General features: G+C 37.2%; 1 protein-coding gene across 5 annotated transcripts in view; it reads left to right on the top strand.

The window, feature by feature from the left end:
* Positions 1–21,336, top strand: part of SENP6 (SUMO specific peptidase 6) — a 133,331-nt gene that overhangs the window by 101,492 nt on the left and 10,503 nt on the right. For all 5 annotated transcript variants that reach the window (XM_058566758.1, XM_058566757.1, XM_058566759.1 and 2 more), the window contains 3 exons: positions 7,341–7,463; positions 8,472–8,564; positions 18,923–19,353. In XM_058566758.1, coding sequence (XP_058422741.1) covers positions 7,341–7,463; positions 8,472–8,564; positions 18,923–19,353 — 647 coding nt within the window. The remainder of the gene's footprint in view (positions 1–7,340; positions 7,464–8,471; positions 8,565–18,922; positions 19,354–21,336) is intronic.

Raw genomic sequence — 21,336 nt, 5'->3', positions numbered from 1 at the left:
AGCCTTTAAAAAATCGTTACTACCCTAAGTTAGGTAATAATTTGTTGAGCAAGCACAGAAGTACGGTTTCACTCATTTCCTTCAATAAATGCTCACCAAGTGCCAGCTTTGTGCCAAGTACTACGTTAGAAATTTATGGTCTTGTAGGGAACACAAATATGAGATTAAAGCAGAAGATGCAGAAAAAGAATGCTTCATTCTCTTTGGGGGCTTGGAAATATGAGGGACCAAGAAGCTTTCCTGGAAGAGCTTGCATCATGACCCAGTATACACATGCATATACATGTATGTGCAGTGTGTTTATACATGTATAAATTTGTATGTGTTTACTGGTTTGTGATATAAAATGGTTGTGTATATGAAACAAAACAGAACTTAACTATCAGTGTGATTAGTGCATTCCAATATTTTCTAGTTGTTCAAATATATTTTCTAGTTATTCAAATGTATTTTCTTAAACAATTTTTTAAAAAATCTGATTGTTGAAAGCTGCTGAATTGATTGTATAGCCTGCTAATGGTTGCAACCCACAGTTTGGGAAAGGAAAACATTGTTATAAAGAATGATAGGTTTTGGGGCCTGCCCCATGGCGTTGTGGTTAAGTTCGCGTGCTCTGCTTCAGCGGCCAGGGTTCGCAGGTTCGGATCCTTGGCCCGGACCTGCACACCACTCATCAAGCCGTGCTGTGGCAGTGTCCCACATATAAAGTGGAGGAAAATTGGCACAGACGTGAGCTCAGGGACAATATTCCTCACCAAAAAAAAAGAAAAGTTTTGATCAGAGCAGTGATATCATAATTGAGTTTCCTTAAGATCGTTTGGCTAGCATGTTCATTGTGGATGTCTAGATGAGAGATGGTTTAAGAAAAGGTGATACAAGAAGCCTACTTAAGGCATTTTAGTTGGAGTGAATAGGAAATAATGAAATGTTTTAAGAGGTAGAATTGTTTAGCACGACTCCGGGACTGATTGAATGGATATTAAGAAGGAGAGAAGTTAACTCCTACTGTTCTGACTATTTGAGACCTGCTAAATGATTTTGCCACTAACTGAAGCAATGAATGCAAAACAAGTTTGGGTGGGGGAGGGGAAGAGTTCCCTTTTAGATGTCTGTGATATAGCAAAAGGGACAGTACTAGTAAACAGTAAAATTTATGGTTCTGGTGGTCAGTTGAGTTCTGGCCTGGAGATATAGGAGGCTTTACTTTGAACGTGGTAGTTTAATTGTGAGAATGGATGAAATTGCTTAGATAGGGATATAGAATGAGAAAAAGAGCTATGACCGAACCTGGAGAGTAGATTTTGATAGGGAGGAAAGAGACTCCCATGAATAAATTCTTTTTTTTTTTTTTTTTTTTTTTTTTAAATAAATTCTGAAAGTATTTGAGAGGTAAGGGAAGAAATCCAGAAAGAGTGATATCATGAAATTGAAGAGAGGTGAAAGCTTTAAAGAAAGATACATTCAGTGGTATCAATACAGCAGAGGTCAAGGCAAATAAGAGCTAAGAATAACAATTGGTTATTGTTATTGGTTAGGGTCACAGTGACCCTAAGCTAATTATGGTCGAGTATAGAGCCCGAGTTGCACCCTGTTTCTTGGAGGATAACACCTCTGTCTGTTGGTAACGTGGAGCTCCCCCATGTTGATAGTGGCCTAGTAGAGAAGGTGAACTTCTGCCCCCACCTGACAGTAATGAGGGTAGCACCCATGTCACCCACTGGAGTGTGGTGCCAGAGGAGGCCTGCTAAAACACAAAAATTAAATAAGATCTGGAGTCTTATAACATAATACTCAAAATTTCCAGATTTCTGTTGGTAGTTACTTGTCTCACTAAGAACCAGAGAGATCTCAAACAGAATGAGAAAAAACAGACAGTCAACACAGAGATGGCACAGATATTAGAATTATCTGACAAAGATTTTAAAGCATCCATCATAAAAATTCTTTAATGAACAGTTATGAACACGTGAAATTTATGAAAAAACAGATATAAAGAAAAAAATGGAAATTTTAGAACTAAAACTACAGTAACAAAAACATTAATGAGTAAGCTCTACAGTAGAATGGAGAGGACAGAGGAAAGAATTAGTGAACTAGAAGATAGAACATATTATTAACTACATTCAGTTCATATGCACTAAATATATCAATTAAAAGGCCAAAATTGGCAGAGTGGATTACACTATGTCCTGTCTACAAAAAACTTACTTCAGAGATAATGATATATGTAAGCTGAAAAGGATAAAAAAAGATATGCCATGCAAATATTAGAAGAAAGCAGGAGGTACTGTATTAATATTAGATAAAGTAAACTTAAGAGCAAAAACAATTACCAGGGCTAGAGAGGACAATGATAAAGGAGTGAATCCACCAAGAAGACTTGGCAATCCTAAATGAGTATGTACCATACAACAGACCTACAAAATATGTGAAGCAGAAACTGATAGATCTAAAAGGAGAAACAGAAAAATCCACAAATATAGCTGGAGACTTCAGTTCCCCTCTCGCAACAATTGAAAGAACTAAACAAAATCAGCAAGGATACAGAAGAACTCAACAACACCATCAACCAACAGGATCTACTTAATGTCGGGGTAATATTATATGCCTATTTATGTTAACTATACCCCCTTTTCAAAGACACTTTTTCTATTTGAGGATTTAATGGTAATGGAATATGTTTCACTAAGTTATAAATGTGTCATAGATTTGCTGGCAAGAGAAACTGCCCTAGATTTTAGATGGCTGGCTTTGCAGATGTAGACCGCTTTGAGACCTAACAGACACATTCAAGGACAAGTTCAAACAAAGTTCTTGATAGCTACATCAAAAGATGCTATCTCATACAAATGGCCAACAAGCTTATGCAAAGATCCTGGACATTATTAATCAGCAGAGAAATACAAATCAAAACCACAATGAGATATCACCTCATATGCATTAGGATGGCTACTATTAAAAAAAAAGAAAGAAAGAAAGAAAATAACAAGTGTTGGTAAGAACGTAGACAAATTGGAACCGTTGTACACTGCAGGGTGGGTGTATAAAGTGGTACAGCTGATAGAGAAAACAGTATGGTAGTTCCTCAAAAAATTGAAAGTCGAGCTACCATATATAGGGCAATCCCACTTCTGAGTGTATATGCAAAAGAATTGAAAGTAGAGTCCCAAAGAGATATTTGCACGCCATGTTCATAGTAGCACTATTCATAATAGCCAAGAGGTGGAAGCAACCCAGGTGTCCATTGGTGGATACATGGATAACCAAATGTGGTGTATACATAAATGGAATATTATTCACCTTGTAAAAAGAAGGAAACCTGTCACATGCTACAACATGGCTGAATCTGGAAGACATTATGCAAAGTGAAATAAGCCAGTCACAAAAAGACAAATACTGTATGATTCCAGTTATATGAGGTATCTGAAGTAGTCAGATTCATAGAAAAAGAAAGTAAATGGTGGTTACCAGGAGCTGAGGGGCAGGGGAAAAGAGATTGTTGTTTAATGGATATAGAGTTGCAGTTTTGCAAGATAAAAAAGTTCTGGATATCTGTTTCACAACAATGTGAATATACTTAACACTGCTGACTGAACTATACACTTAAAGGTGGTTAAGTTATAGATTTTATGTTATTCATTTTTCCCATAATTTTTTTAGAAAGATGTTATCTCTTAATCCTCATGCATGCTGCCTTAACAAACCAAGCTACTGAAAAGTCTGAAGTGAATGTGTAGAGCAACACTGCTGCTGGGTGAAGTGTTCTGTGAATGTCAGTTAGGTCAAGTTGTTTGATAGTGCTCTTCAGATCACCTCTTTCCTGACTGATTTTCTACCTACTTGTTTTGATCACTTATTTAGAAGGCTGTTGATCTCCAGCTATAATTATAGGTTTGTCTATTTCTCTTTTCAAATCTGTCAGTTTTTGCCTCATGTATTTTGAAGCTCTGTTGTTAGGCACATACATGTTTATGTCTTCTTGGAGAATTGACCCCTTTATTGTAATGTAATGTCCCTTTTTATCCTGGGTAATCTTCCTTGTTCTTAAGCCTACTTTGTTCAAAATGAATATAACTACTCTAGCTTTCTTTTGGTTTGTGTTTTCTTGGTATATATTTTTTTACCCCTTTACTTTTAACCTATTTAAGTCTTTGTATTTAAAATGGTTTTTTGTTTGAAAGCATACAAGTGGATCTAAAAAATAAGTTGAACTGCCGTATTTTCTTTACATTTTAGTTCATTCTATTTCATACTTAATCTGCACTTTTTACATTATAATAGAGATTTTATGGTCATTTGTTTATATTCTTGAAATTCTTTATATTTTCAGGAGGCCACTTGAGATTTTTTTTTTTTTTTTTTGGTGAGGAAGATCAGCCCTGAGCTAACATGCATGCTACTCCTCCTCTTTTTGCTGAGGAAGACCGGCTCTGAGCTAACATCTATTGCCAATCCTTCTCCTTTTTTTCCCCCAAAGCCCCAATAGATAGTTATATGTCATAGTTGTACATCCTTCTAGCTGCTGTATGTGGGACGCGGCCTCAGCATGGCCGGAGAAGTGGTGCATCGGTGCGTGCCTGGGATCCAAGCCCTGGGCCGCCAGTAGCGGAGTGCGTGCGCTTAACTGCTAAGCCATGGGGCTGGCCCCCACTTGAGATTTTATAGTTACACTTTAAATTCCCCGCCCCCCCCCCCCAAAGCCCCAGTAGATAGTTGTATGTCATAGTTGCACATCCTTCTAGTTGCTGTATGTGGGACGTGGCCTCAGCATAGCCGGAGAAGCGGTGTGTCAGTGCAAGCCTGGGATCTGAACCCAGGCCGCCAGCAGCGGAGCGCGCGCACTTAACCGCCAAGCCATGGGGCCGGCCCTATAGTTACACTTTAACACAAATTTCATACAGTAAACTTACATTATCTACAAGTTCTTCCCTTTCTGATGCAAATCAGTATTCCAAATAAAAAAGAGAACCTGACAAAATCCATGATTTTTTAGAAATCTGTGTTTATATTTGTCTAGTGTCTCATGACATTCTTAGAAGTGAATTAAATAGAGGAGACTTTTTTTTAAACTTCACTATTAAAATAAGTAATTTGGCTGCTACCAGAGCTGCTCATTCTTTTCCATTTCTGACTCTTACAAATCAGAAACAAAGTTTGCCAGTATTACAAGAAGTAGAAGGGCATTGCATCTAGAGAATGTTAATCAAGTGCAGAGAAGAAAGGAATTATGTTAATAAAAGTTACTTCCAAAGTCACATAGAGTTGCAGATTAACCTTAGAATCATCTTTTAACTTCATCCTACCATTACAGAAGTCATGATGTGATTGGTAAATTGTCCATTTTATGAAATAGCAAGTGAACAGCTTCACCATGACGTTCGATATTTAAAGTTTTACACTGAAAGAAAAAAATGCACCCAAGTGAAAGAAATTCCCACAAGTTTTTTGTAATAAACTTAAAGTTTACCTTTAATTCTAAAATAAGAGACATGGCTGTTCTAACTAAAATTAATAGTTCTAAGACACATACATAAAAAGACTCAAAAATATGTAGTCACAGAAATTCTTTTGGATGTATATCAGATCAGAAAGACAAAACTGGTTACTTTAAAATGCATGGATTTGTTTACATATGAAGTAAAGAGTCAGTTTTCTTAAATAACAAATAACTTTTCTTTTTTAAGTTGAATTATCCCTTTGTTTATTCATTTCAGTTTTACAAAGTAGCCATTGTAATTTGGGCTGGTAAAAGCTGCATGGTTCACCCAGTATGGTATAGCCCCCAAACTCAAATATAGTTCACTTCATGCTCTGTTTTGAGTTTATTATTGTAGAATTCAGCAATTGATTTAAACTGTCATGAGCTAATTCACTGCCTTATAATATCTTTTGTAGGGGCACACTGAGTTGCCCTAAAGCAAGAAATTTGTTATGTCCTTTTCATCAGAATTTGAGCTTTAGAAATATCAAATATTGGGCCGGCACTGTGGCTTGGTGGTTAAGTGAGCGCGCTCCGCTGCTGGTGGCCCAGGTTTGGATCCCGGGTGTGCACCAAGGCACCGCTTCTCTGGCCATGCTGAGGCCGAGTCCCACATACAGCAACTAGAAGGATGTGCAGCTATGACGTACAACTATCTACTGGGGCTTGGGGGGAGGGTGAAATAAATAAATAAAATCTTTAAAAAAAAATATCAAATATTATGATAAAAGTGACAGGTCACAAAATGTGCTCTCTGGTACATTTTCTGTTTCTGTGTAAGATTTCACAAGGCTTTCAGACTATCCTCATTTTAATAAAATAAATATGGTCATAAGCTTGAATTTGCATAGCTTCTTTGAGGGATTTTGGAACCTAAACAATTAAATTTAATATATCATCATTTCCCTTTGTGATATAAAGGAACCATTGCTATTTCTTTTGATACAGACCTATAGAAAAAACAACTAAGGCAAGGAAAAATTAGAACCGATATAACATCACTGTAAAGAGTTATTGTTACAACCTCACCACTGTACAGGTTCTTTCTATTTCTTTTCTGTTTTTATAAAAAGTAGTGTATGGCTGGGTCTTCATGGTTTATTAACGGAACTGTTTAAAACAAAATAAACAGTATGTAAAGATGATAGCTTTATTGAGATACAAAGCACATACCATACAATTCACTCAAAGTGTACATTTCAGGGCTTTTAGTATATTCAGACAGTTGTGCAACCATCACCACAATCAATATTAGAACATTTTCATCCCCCAGAAGAACCCAAGTACCCATTAGCAGTGACTCCTCTTTTCTCTCCAACCCCACTCCCAGCTCTAGGCAATCATCATTCTCTTCTCTGTCCCTATGGATTTGCATTTTCTGAACATTTCATATACATGGAATCATAAAATAAGTGCTCCTTTGTGACTAGCTTCTTTCATTTAGCATAATGTTTCCAAGGTTCTTCTATGTTACTGTATCAGTACTTCATTTCTTTTTATTGCTGAATAATATTCCATTGTGTGAATATATCACATTTTATTTTTCCATTCATCAGTTGATGAGTATTTCTGTCATTTCCACTTTGTGGCTATTATAAATAATGTTACTGTGAACATTTGTGAATGTAACTTTGTTTTAAAATATTAGATCTTTCAAATCAGTTTTACCTTTAATTATCCCTTTTCATTACTTGAGAATAATCTGGTAGTAATTGTCTAGAATATGAAGTAAACTTTGCTAATAACTTCTTTCAGTTGTAAGGAATAGTGATGGTGGCTAAGTAGATAGTTGATCACTGCTTGACTGTTTTTAGTATAAACTGTTAAATTCATTACATTGGAATTATTTTTTATAAAATAGATATTTGGTGCTTGAAAAACTGAAGAAAGAGGAAGCTGACCGGATTCATATATTCAGTTCTTTTTTCTATAAACGCCTTAATCAGAGAGAGAGGAGAAATCTTCATGAAACATCTAATCTATCGTAAGTCAAGCTCTTTGAAAATATGTAACAGATGTAGTAAGTCACTCATATTTAACTTAGTAAAAGATTACTTATTTGTATTGAGGAAACATCATTTAATTCTATTATCAATTAGCAAAATCAATATAGTCCATAATATTATAAAACCTCCAGAATACCTGTAATTCATAAAGGTTTTAGGTGTAATATCTATCTAGATCAGTAGATATGCCTGATAGTTAAAAAAAAAATTACTTGGTTACTTATTAAATACAGATTGCTCTGTTTTACCCTAGATGTTCCATCCATAATATCTAAGAGAGGAACCTGTGAATCTGTACTTTTAATAAGTTCTTTGGATGATTCTTCTCAGACAAGTTAAGGAAGTACTATTCTACATATTAGGCCTGAGTTATTGTGTTTATAATTCTTCTCCACATAGTGATGGCATTCAGCTCTAATACTTGCTGATAATTGGTCAGAAGATACACACAAAGAGTTGGTACATTTTTTGTCATAAGTGCTGTTAAATGTCTTGAATTAATGGCTGCCGTGCATAGTATAAATAATGTTTTCTACTATTTCAGTGATTCCTAATTTTGCATATTAGAGTTGATGATAGTGATTGGTTTTGACCAAGGCTCATAGTCTGTCCTGCTTCATCTACTATTAGATAATGCTCGCTTTTCTTGCTCTCTTCTCCTCAGTTATCGTAGGTCATGGTGTGATACACTTCTCAATATAGCTGTTAGGACCAGTTCTGCAATAATAAAAATAGTAACACTGGTCCACCTTACTATGTAGTAGCAGGAATTCAATATCTCTTCCTTCCAGATTCAATGATGGGCAGTTTCATGCCTTGCTAGCTCCATCTCAGATGTTCTGTTTTCTTTCTCCAACTTGTTAAATTATCTTATACAACTGTTTGATCTGTTAACATCTTAATCTTCATAATTTATAAATTGCTGCATATAAGCCAAAGCCCTAGAAACATTTCAGAAGCTTGATAGGTTATCTGTTGTCTTTCAGAATACAGCAGAAGCGACACGGGAGAGTAAAAACGTGGACCCGGCATGTAGATATTTTTGAAAAGGATTTTATTTTTGTACCCCTTAATGAAGCGTGAGTAAAAATTTCCTTTATGTAAATATGATGGCAATTTTTAGAAAATGTGTTTATGATGATGAATTCATCCATTTTTAAACTTTTTCCTGAAATTTGTTGGATATATCTATAATTATACTGCTTATTTTATGAAAGTTCAGTTTTTCAGTGAATCATGTAAGATGAATTTTACGAGCACTAGACAAGAGATCTTTCTAATTTCATTGTATTGATAATTGTGGAGTTATGTCATTTTACAAAAATGATGCTTGTGGTCTAGCAGACATCCTATAGAAAATCATCTTGCATCCTACGGAAAGATGATTAGGTCACATAGAAGAATTTGAATCTTTAGTTTAAAACACACTTTGGCTCTTGACCAAAAAGAAGACAAGACGGCTGGATTTATGCCATTTGTTCAAATTGACCAGCATGCTGACTACTGGAAGCTATTTTCTGAGTAAATGAGGGTGCTGAAACATTTTGTGTTATTCTCTCCCCCAATGACTAGAGACACGTTGATGTATAGGATAGCATTATTATACAATTTAGACATGAGAGTTTTTGTATTTCATTTTTTTCGTTGATGTCATAATACTTTATAACATTGTGAAATTTTAGTTGTACATTATTGTTTGTCAGTCACCATATAAATGTGTCCCTTCACCTCTTGTGCCCACCGCCCCAACGCCGTTCCCCCTAGTAACCACCAAACTGTTCTCTCTGTCCTTGTGTTAGTTTATCTTCCACATATGAGTGAAGTCACGTGGTGTTGGTCTTTCTCTGTCTGGCTTGTTTCGCTTAACATAATACCCTTCTGGTCCATCCCTTGTTGTTGCAAATGGGACGATTTTCTCTTTTTTTATGGCAGAGTAGTATTCCATTGTATATATATACCACATCTTGTTTATCTAATCATCAGTGGATGGACACTCGTGTTGCTTCCATGTCTTGGCTGTAGTGAATAATGCTGCAATGAACATAGGGTGCATAAGCCTCTTTGGATTGTTTATTTCAAGTTCTTTGGATAAATACCCAGAAGTGGGATTGCTGGATCATAAGGTACTTCTATTTTTAATTTTTTGAGGAATCTCCATACTGTTTTCCATAGAGGCTGCACCAGTTCGCATTCCCACTAGCACTGAATTAGGATTCCCGTTTCTGCACAACCTCTCCAACATTTGTTATTTTTTCCTTTGGTGATTATAGCCATTCTAACGGGTGTAAGGTGATATCTTAGTGTAGTTTTGATTTGCATTTCCCTGATGATTAGTCATGTTGAACATCTTTTCATGTGCCCATTGGCCATCTGTGTATCTTCCTTGGAAAAATGTCTGTTCATATCCTCTGCCCATTTTTTGATCGGGTTGTTTTTTTGTTGTTCGATTGTGTGAGTTCTTTATATATTGTGGAGATTAATCCCTTGTCGGATATATGTTTTGCAAATATGTTCTCCCAGCTGGTGGGTTGTCTTTTCATTTTGATCCTGGTTTCATTTGCCTTGTAGAAGCTCTTTAGTCTAATGAGATCCTATTTGTTTATTTTTTCTTTTGTTTCCCTCGTCTCAGTAGACATGGAATTTGAAAAGATCCCTCTATGATTGATGTCAGAGACTGTTTTCTGTGTTTTCTTCCAGGAGTTTTATAATTTCTTACGTTCAAGTTGTTGATCCATTTTGAGTTAATTTTTGTGTATGGCAAAAGGTAATGGTCTACTTTCATCCTTTTGCATGTGGCTGTCCAGTTTTCCCAGCACGATTTACTGAAGAGACTTTCCTTTCCGCATTTTATGTTCTTGGCTCCTTTGTCAAAGATCAACTGTCCGTAGATGTATGGTTTTATTTCTGGGCTTTCAGTTTTGTTCCATTGATCTGTGTGTCTGTTTTTGTGCCAGTACCATGCTATTTTGGTTACTGTAGCTTTGTAGTGTATTTTTGAAGTCAGGGATTGTGGTGCCTCCAGCTTTGTTCTTTTTCCTTAGGATTGCTTTAGCTCTTTGGAGTCTTTTCTTGCCCCATATGAATTTTAGTATTCTTTGTTCTATTTCTGTAAAGAATGTCGTTGGGATTCTGATTGAGATTGCATTGAATCTGTAGATTGCTTTGGGTAATATGGACATTTTAACTATGTTTATTCTTCCAATCCATGTGCGTGGGATATCTTTCCATTTCTTTATGTCATCATCGATTTCTTTCAATAATGTCTTATAGTTTTCCTTGTATAGTTCTTTCACCTCCTTGGTTAAATTTGTTTGTAGATATTTTATTCTTTTTGTTGCAATTATGTAAATAGGATTGTCTTCTTGAGTTCTCTTTCTGTTAGTTCGTTATTAGAGTATAAAAATACAACTGATTTTTGTAAGTTGATTTTCTACCCTGCAACTTTGCTGTAGTTGTTGATTATTTCTAATAGTTTTCCAATGGATTCTTTAAGGTTTTCTATATATAAAATCATGTTGGGGGCTGGCCCCGGGGTGTAGCGGTTAAGTGGGAGCGCTCCACTGCTGGCAGCCCAGTTTCAGATCCCGGGCGCGCACCAGTGCACCACTTGTCAAGCCATGCTGTGGCAGCGTCCCATATAAAGTGGAGGAAGATGGGCATGGATGTTAGCTCAGGACTGATCTTCCTCACAAAATAAATAAATAAATAAAAAATAAAATTATGTCATCTGCAAACAGTGAGAGTTGCACGTCTTCATTGCCTATTTGGATTCCTTTTATTCCTTTTTCTTGCCTAATTGCTCTGGCCAAAACCTCCAGTACTATGTTGAATAAGAATGGTGAGAGTGGGCACCCTTGTCTTGTCCCTGTTCTCAGAGGAATGGCTTTCAGTTTTTCCCCATTGAGTATGATTTTGACTGTGGGTTTGTCATATATAGCCTTTCTTATGTTGAGGTACTTTCCTTCTGTACCCGTTTTGTTGAGAATTTTGGTCATAAATGGATGTTGGACCTTGTCAAATGCTGTCTCCAATAATGTGCTTTTTATTCCTCGTTCTGTTAATGTGGTGTATCACATTGATTTGCAGATGTTGAACCATCCCTGCTTCCCTGGTATGAATCCCACTTGATCATGGTGTATGATCCTTTTAATGTATTGCTGTATTCAGTTTGCCAGTATTTTGTTGAGGATTTTTGCATCTATGTTTGTCAGTGATGTTGCCTTGTAATTTTTCTTCTTTGTGTTGTCTTTGTCTGGTTTTGGGATCAGGGTAATGTTGGCCTCATAGAGTGAATTAGGAAGCGTTTGGTCTTCCTCACTTTTTTGGATTAGTTTGAGAAGGATGGGTATTAAATCTTCTTTGAATGTTTGGTAGAATTCTCCAGAGAAGCCATCCGGTCCTGGACTTTTTTTTGAGGGGAGGTTTTTGATTACTGTTTCAATCTCTTTACTTGTGTTTCGTCTATTCAGATTCTCTTATTTTTTCTTGATTTGGTTTTGGGAGGTTGTATGAATCTAAGAATTTATCCATTTCTTCTAGATTGTCCAATTTGTTGGCATGTAGTTTTTCATAGTATTCTCTTATAATCCTTTGCATTTCTGTGGTATCCATTGTTATTTCTCCTCTTTCATTTCTAATTTTGTTTACTTGAGCCTTCTCTTTTTCTTAGTGAGTCTGGCTAGGAGTTTGTCAGTTATGTTTATCTTCTCAAAGAACCAGCTCTTTGTTTCACTGATCCTTTCTACTGTTTTTTTTTGGTTTCATTTTCATGTATTTCTGCCCTAATTTTTATTATTTCCCTCCTTCTGCTGACTTTGGACTTCATTTGTTCTTCTATTTCTATTTCTATTAAGTGTAGTTTAAGGTTGTTTATTTGGGATTTTTCTTGTTTGTTAAGGTGGGCCTGTATTGCTATGAGTTTCCCTCTTGGGACTGCTTTTGCTGCATCCCATGTGAGTTGGTATGGTGTATTTTCATTTTCATTTGTCTCTAGATATTTTTTGATTTCTCCTTTAATTTCTTTGGTAATCCATTGGTTGTTCAGTAGCATATTGCTTAGTCTTCACATCTTTGTCACTTTCCCAGTTTTTTTCTTGTAGTTGATTTCTAGTTGTGTAGCATTATGGTTGGAAAAGATGCTTGTTATGATTTCAATCTTCTTAAATTTATAGAGGCTTGCCTTGTTTCCCAACATATGGTCTGTCCTTGAGAATGTTCCGTGCATGCTTGAGAAGAATGTGTAATCTGCAGTGTTTGGATGGAGTGCTCTCTCTATATATATTAAGCCCATCTTGTCTAGTTTTTCGTTAAAGTCCACTATTTCCTTATTGACTTTCTGTCTGGATGATCTATCCATTGATGTAAGTGGAGTGTTAAGATCCCCTACTATTGTTGTGTTGTTGTTAATGTCTCCTTTTAGGTTTGTTAATAGTTGCTTTATGTACTTTGGTGCTCCTGTGTTGGGTGCATATGTATTTATAAGTGATATGTCTTCTTGGTGAAGTGTCCCTTTTATCATTATATATTGCCCCTCTTTGTCTTTCATTACGTGTTTTATCTTGAAGTCAACTTTGTCTTTCATTACGTGTTTTATCTTGAAGTCAACTTTGTCAGATATATGGCAGCACCTGCTTTCTTTCTTGAAGTCAACTTTGTCTGAAGTATGGCAACACCTGCTTTCTTTTGTTTGCCATTAACTTAGAGTATTGTCTTCCATCCTTTCACTCTGAGCCTGTCTTTGTCATTAGAGCTGAGATGTGTTTCCTGGAGGTAGCGTGTTGTTGGATCTTGTTTTTTAATTCATCCCGACACTCTGTGTCTTTTGATTGGAGAATTCAGTCCATTCACATTTAGGGTGATTATTGATATATGACGGCTTAATGTTGCTATTTTATTGCTCATTTTCCGGTTCTTCTGCATTTCCTTTTTTTCTCATCCCATGTGTTTCAGACTGCTAATTCAGTTTGGTAGTTCTGTTTGATGGTTTTCTTAGTTTTCTCTTTATTTATTGCATGTGTCTCTCTGTTCTGATTATTTGTTTAGTGGTTACCATGAGATTTGTATTAAAAATCTCGTATATGAGATAGTCCATTTTCTTATGGCCTCTTAGACTAAGTCCATTCCTTTCCTCTTTCCTCTTCCCCCTTTTAAGTTATTATTAGTCACAACTTATTCCATCTTGTGTTGTGAGTTTGTGTTTAAAGTGATGAGGTTATATTTATTTTAAGTGTTTTCTTTCCCTTAATCTTTGGTGTTATAATTAAGTGTTTGCTAACCTATTCTGATAGCTGCAATTTTTCTGATTTTGTTTACCTGTTTTTCTCCTTGCTCAAAGCTTTGTATCCCCCTTCACTCTCTTTTGTTTTTTCAGGCATGAGGGCCTTCTTGAGTATTTCTTGTAGTGGAGATCTTGTGGCAGTGAACTTCCCTTAGCTTTTGTTTATTTGGGATAGTTATTATTTCTCCATCATATCTGAGGGATATTTTCACTGGATAGAGTATTCTTGGCTGAAAGTTTTAATCTTTCAGAATTTTGAGTATATCATTCCACTCTCCTAGCCTATAAAGTTTCTGCTGAGAAATCGGCTGAGAGCCTGATAGAAATTCCTTTATACATTATTTTTTTTTGTCTTGCTGACTTTAATATTTTTTCTTTATCATTGACTTTTGCCAGCTTTACTACTATATGCCTTGTTATATTTAGGAGATCCGTTGATTTCATTTACTTGTAATTCCAGGTCCTTCTCCAGGTTTGGGAAGTTCTCAGCTATTATTTCTTTGAACAAGCTCTTTGCTCCTTTTTCCCACTCTTCTCCCTCTGGAAGAAGGAGGGAATATAATCCTTATGTTGCATTTCCTAATTGAGTTGGATATTTCTCAGAGAATTTCTTTCTTTTTAGTCTTAGTTCTCTCTTCTCCTTCTGGAGCATTTCTGCATTCCTATCCTCAATATTCCTAATTCTTTCCTCCATATTGTCAGCTCTGTTCTTTGAAGATTCCATATTTTTATCTCCTCCATTGTGTTTTTCATCTCAAACCTTTCTGATTGGTTTTTCTTTATATGGTTTTCCTTTTTCAGTCTCTCGTGAAGAATTTCCTGAGTTTGTTGAATTGTCTATCTGTATTTTCTTGTAGTTCCTTGAGCTTTTTTATGATAGCTATTTTGAATTCTGTGTCATTCAGGTTATAATTTCAGGATTATTTCTTCAGGATTGATTTCTAGGTGCTTGTCATTTTCCTTCTGGAAGTTTCCATCTGGAGATTTAATATATTTTTGCATACTGCTTGAGGACATGGATTTATTTTTCCTCATTCTGGAAATAACTGGTTGCAGCTTCCACCTGCCACCACTGGGTGGGGGTCAAGAGCTGTGTATTCTGAGCCCACTGTGCTGCACAGGCACTCTGGCCGACTGGCTGTGCTGGTGCTCTGGGCTAGGGCAGGGGCTTTTTCTTTCACCTACTGGATGCTGGGGGCTTCTCCCTCCTTGCTTGCTATCTGCTCTCCTGGGGTGCTACCTTGATGAAGGCATCCCCGCAACAGTTCAGTGCCCTCTGTATCGGAATTTCCCACAGGCTGTGAGAGAACTTGGAGAGTGATGGTTTTCTCGTGAATGCCTGCCCCTCCCCCCTTTCTTTCTGAGGGCCGCGTGGTCCCGGAGTGAGGGTCCTCTTTCTTCCCCTGCCCGATCTCAGGGGCTTCTCATTCTTCCCTTGCTGTCTGCTCTCCTGGGGTGCTAGCTTGATGAAGGCACCCCTGCAACAGTTCAGTCCCCTCTGTATGGGAATTTCCCACAGGCTGTGAGAGAACTTGGAGAGAGACGGTTTTCCTGCAGAGGGCCACCCCTCCCGCCCCCCCTCAGAGAACCACGCAGTCCCAGTCCCAGGGTCACTGTCGTTGGGGAAGGAGAGGAGTTCTCCTTACCTCCTTCCACTTTCTCCAGGGGTACCACACCTCCACCTTTAGATGTATGGCTGCATGGGTCTCTCAGACGTCTTTTGTGTTGTGTGAATGTCCTCTGTTGGTATATGAATGTCCTTTTTTTTTTTTTTTGGTGAGGAAGATCAACCCTGAGCTAACATCTATGCCAATCCTCCTCTCTTTGGTGAGGAAGACTGGCCCTGGGCTAACATCTGTGCCCATCCTCCTCTACTTTATATGGAATGCTGCCACAACACATCGGTGTGCACCTGGGATCTGAACCCGGCCCACCAGCAGTGGAGCACCATGCGGCCCGCCCTGGAGTGTCCTTTTTGTTGTATCTTAGGGTTGGAGAGTCTAAGGGGGAGAGCTCATTCTGCCATGGTGCTGACATCACTCCTGTATTTCATTTTTTTTGTTTTCCTGTGCCCTCCAGCCAAAGACCCCCAGGAATACACCTGTAGTTGGACAACTTGGGTTTGTTACTTGCATCAAGGGAGAATACATACCATGGGCAACCATGGAGCCTCTCAGTAAAAGTGTGTTTGAAAGAGCCTATAACAGAATTTGGGCTTTGGTTTGGTGATTTGCGGGAAGGTCTAAGGAAGCTGTGGTTTGTTTGGGTAAAGTAGCGTTCCCTCGTTTAGTGAAAAAGGGGGGTGTTTGGTATTTTTTGGGTTGCATTGTGACCTTATGTTTGTGTCTGCTTAGACAAATTATGAAATGGCCTTGCTTTGTCTCATATAATCGTGGTTGCAGAGTAACCTTGTCTGAGGTTGGTATTCTGTCAGATTGTTTATGTCTAATAAACCTAGCTGTGCCAGGCTAGTTTCTGATTGTGTTCTTTTTTTTCCTCTCCCTATGGAAAACAAATTCATTCTATACTATAATCCAATTCTATTTCTTTAAAATCATGCTTTAATCATAAGACCTATACTCTCTAATTAGCCCAGCCAAAGATAGGTAGGCTAGGTCAAAACATTGGTTATGGCTATAAAGCCCAACTTCTTCAAAGCTGTGTAATTTTTTAAATCAAATATGGTATCATAAAATTTTTAAAACTAATCTTTAATTTCTTAATTCTCCTCAAAATAAGGTGTTTATTAGTGTTTCTTAACACTAATTTGTCGTATACACTAACGTGTTAGCTGCCTACTAGGTGAAAGGGAGTATATACATAGAAAGCCATTTGTTAGAAATGAATTGTAAAAATGTAAAATAGAAATATAATTTGAGGTACACAGAATTCAGCAATGGAGGCACATCCCTCTTAGTCACTGTGTCTGATGTGGTTGGAAGCTCCGATCAGTGCTTCCAGCCATCTTGGTAAACGGTAGAGAATGAGCAAAGACGTGGAATCAGTGAAGGATTCTGCAGGAGTACTATGCCTTTGTAGACGGAAGAATTGCCTCCACATCACGAGGGCTCTTTTGTTTTTGAGTAGGTAAATTCACAAATATTTATATACAGTATGTTAGGCTGCTATATATTTATCATCTATTTTAATTTTTCTGATGGTGTTAATTTCTTTAAACTTAAAAATTTATAAGCTACTCGTTAAAAATTGTCACAGTAAGTGATAAGGAGCAGAAATTTGATATGTGTATCTAATCCAATTTAAGATAAGTGAAATTACCTATTTTAGCCTTTTCCCCTACTGGTGATTTAAGGTTAATGTAGCTGGTATTAAAAGGGATGATAACAGCAAAACTCTGGGTCTTAGAAGTGGAAAGTGACCTCTGGTGTATGTGATTCAGCTTTCTCCTTTCAGCTAGGTGAAGAAAGAATTTTTCCTAGTTTTTAGATGAGGCAGTAGAAAATTTATGACTTATCCATATTGTCATAACTAAGAAATGTTAAAAACTGTGATAGAGTTAGTTCATAGCTTTAGATTGAGAATCACTGTATTATACCATATTTAATCAATTTTAAAGCACATTTTTTCAGGGGCCGGCCCCGTGGCTTAGCGGTTAAGTGCGCACGCTCTGCTGCTGGCGGCCCGGGTTCGGATCCCGGGCGCGCGCCAAGGCACCACTTCTCCGGCCATGCTGAGGCCGCGTCCCACATACAGCAACTAGAAGGATGTGCAACTATGACATACAACTATCTACTGGGGCTTTGGGGGGGGACAAAAGGAGGAGGATTGGCAATAGATGTTAGCTCAGAGCCTGTCTTCCTCAGCAAAAAGAGGAGGATTAGCATGGATGTTAGCTCAGGGCTGATCTTCCTCACAAAAAAAAAAAAAAAAAACATTTTTTCAGATTTTAACATTTCTAAAGTTGAGATGTGACTTACTTAAAATCCACTGTCTTAGAGTTGATGAAGTGAGGAAGTTGGTGTACTGCTCTTTCTACTACCCTAGCCTCACCCAAGTCCGTAGGGTACTGAGAATTAATAATTAAGAACAGGAGAGAAGCATTTCTCCATCTGACCTTTACAATACTGAGGATGACCAGGACCAGTACAATACCAGACTCTGTGACCTTTCTACTTATGCTGTCCGATGAAGAGAGAGTGCTGTTTCTTAGTATTACCTTAGGGTAATTTAACATTTTGCAGAAATGAGAATGTAGAATAACTTTTATCCATGTCAAGATATTCATTATTTCATTCAGCAAATACCTGTTGAATACCATACTATATGACAAATATTATGCTTAGCTAATAAATTCTCTGACATGTATAGCCTGTTCATTGCATCCCAGCACATAATGCTGTGCCTAGCAAATAGTAAGCGCTTAATAAAATTCTTCATTGGATTAATGAATATTAGCCAATATTAGCTATACAGCTTCTTACTCATAGCTTATATCCTACAGTCGGGAACTGTGATACCTGAATTCAGCTATATCATGAGCACCCGCTTGAGAGCTGGAACTCTACTAATACTTGAAGTTTTGTAATAATGGTTAGATTAGATATGTTATTTCATTTTATATAGATTTATGTAGATTTCAATATAGCATGAGACAAAGGATTATTTAATATTTTCAATATTAAGCAGTTCCTACCTTATTAATAAGAAAAACACAAACATAGTAAAAGTTTGTAAAAAGCTGTATATGTACAACATTTAGAAAATGTTTGAAATTATACAGTCTTAATTAGACTTCTGACAACATTTTAATCTTGAGGCTAGATAGTTTTCTGTCCTTTGACATAAGTAGGGCAAAGGGAAGGTAAATGGGAATGATGAATTGCAGTGATGCAATTAACAGTTTGTTAAATTGCCTGAAAAAACAATGACTTTTTCATTCCACAAGCAAGAAAAGGTTCAAAGGATTGTTTGCCAAAGTGAATGCAGGCTATGTAATTCTAACAAAAATTGTTATTTTTGAATAGACATTGTATTCTGTTAATGAATCAATGATCATATAAACATGTGGATTCGAGAATGGGAATTCTTAATAAATTTGTTCACACAAGCTTTAGAAAAAAACATTTCAATTGATATTTATTGCCAAATATAATAAACTTTTCTAATAATATATTCAGTAGTTTCATTTGTTTTTTACAGTGCACACTGGTTTTTGGCTGTTGTTTGTTTCCCTGGTTTGGAAAAACCAAAGTATGAACCTAATCCTCATTACCATGAAAATACAGTCATGCAAAAATGTTCAACTATAGAGGACAGTTGTATTTCTTCTCCTTCAGCCAGTGAAATGGACAGTTGTTCACAAAACTCTTCTGCCAAGCCTGTAATTAAGAAGATGCTAAACAAAAAGCATTGTGTAGCTGTAATTGACCCAAGTGCTGAACAGGAGGAAAGTGACCCTCGTTGTCGGAGAAACATATGCAGTGTGAAATGTAGTCTGAAAAAAATAAATCATACTGCAAGTGAAAATGAAGAATCGAATAAAGGAGAATCTGCATGCCAGAAAGTTGTTGATAGGACTAAAAGTGAGAATGGCCTACAGAATGAATATTTAAGTTCTGTGCACCATACAGGTATGTCTCTTAATGTTTTGAAAGAATCAAGGAATTCAGAATAAATTGAATTTTTTATAAACAGGATTAAGATTTCAGGACGCACTTTTTTTTTTTAAGTCAGGCTTATTCAGGTAAAATTTACTTACAATAACATTCACTTATTTTATAAGTTTGGCTCATTGAGCTTTGATAAATATATACGTCATGTAATCACTACAATAATCACAATTTAGACCTTCCCATCACTCCAAAAAATTCCTTTGTGCCCCCTTTGCAGTCATCTCCTTCCCTCACCCCTACAGAGAGTGCCGTTTTAAAACGGAGTACGAGGGCGACAGTTTCCATTTATAGGAACTTGGATTTATTTTTATTTCATAGAAAATTGACTGTGTTCAGCATGAACAGAAGTTGCACAGTCTTAAATCTGTCGGGCCAGTTTGTTCCGTTTTCTCAGCTTGCAGGTGGGCTTGAGATAAGTGGCCAGCGGCAGAAATTAAAGCTTTCCCCTCCAAAATACTTGTTGATGTGCAAATGAGAGGTTACTTCCTTATTCGTCCTTCATTGTTTTCAATGGGAAGAAGGGCATTGGTCCCGCCTCCTTTTATTTCTCTTCATTTCTAATAAATTCGTTTTTTTCCTTCAACTAGTTCCGTATTTCTAGCACTTGTTATAGAAATCTCAGGTTTCTGTTCAAATCCTTAAGTTTCATATCAAATCAATTGTATAATTTCCTCTCAAACCCAAAAGTAAAATATTCTGCTCCATAACATGCTATAGTTGTACCTCGCAAATGTACTTAACAGTGACTAGATCTAATACGTTTTCTTTGGTGGAAAAAAGTCAATATAAAGCATAGAAGAAATTATGTGAATTCAGAAAGAATATATCAGAAATTGTGAATGCTGAACATACTCTTGGTACTCTACCAGCGTATATTATTTTACTGAGTCAGAAAGCTGTTGCTGAGTTCTTATAAAAATATTTTTTATTTGTTTTATCACAGAGCTGCATAAAGCTGACATTAGCCCTAGAATGTGCCCTTGGAAGGTATAAAATAAGAGGCAGAAAGGGGAAATTTAGCAGATATAGTAAAATAGTACTTCAAAAGCCTAGCAGATAAATACTGCCTTTTCTAGCTCACTGTCCAGTGTCTTTCATCAGGCAGGAAATGGAATGAAGAGAGGCAAAGTAGGTAACCACCAAGTACTGCCTGTAATTTCTTTTCAGTTTTAGTATTTTAATATTTGTGTGGAGGGGCCGGCCCAGTGGCGCAAGTGGTTAAGTGCGCGCGCTCTGCTGCGGCGGCTTGGGGTTCACCGGCGCATACTGATGCACCGCTTGTCAAGCCATGCTGTGGCGGCATCCCATATAAAGTAGAGGAAGATCAGCATGGATGTTAGCCCAGGGCCAGTCTTCCTCAGGAAAAAGTGGAAGGTTGGCAGATGTTAGCTCAGGGCCGATCTTCCTCAAAAAAAAAAAATATATATTTGCATAGAAAAAAATTAAAAGAGGCAGTGAATAGCCACATTGGAGATTAATTACCACTTTGGGCACTCTGAAGACTAAGCCTTCAAGGCAGTGTGCACTGTTTCTGATTCCCTTTAAAATAAAGTCCTGCCAGTCAGCACATGAGAAGATGCTGGACATCATTCATCATAAAGGAAATGTACATCAAAACCACAATGAGGGGCTGGCCCCATGGCTTAAGCGGTTAAGTGTGTGTGCTCTGCTATTGGCGGCCCAGGTTCGGATCCCAGGCGTACACTGACACACCGCTTGTCCAGCCATGCTGAGGCTGCGTCCCACATACAGCAACTAGAAGGATGTGCAACTATGACATACAACTATCTACTGGGGCTTTGGGGAGAAAAGGGAAAAAGAGGAGGAAAATTGGCAATAGATGTTAGCTCAGGGCCGGTCTTCCTCAGCAAAAAGAGGAGGGTTGGCATGGATGTTAGCTCAGGGCTGATCTTCCTCACAAAAAAAAAAAAAAACACACAA

The sequence above is a fragment of the Diceros bicornis genome, chromosome 23, assembly GCF_020826845.1.
Source record: "Diceros bicornis minor isolate mBicDic1 chromosome 23, mDicBic1.mat.cur, whole genome shotgun sequence".
NCBI lineage: Eukaryota > Metazoa > Chordata > Mammalia > Perissodactyla > Rhinocerotidae > Diceros > Diceros bicornis.
Note: the sequence above shows the minus strand (reverse complement) of the source record. Positions and strands in the feature narration are given on the sequence as shown.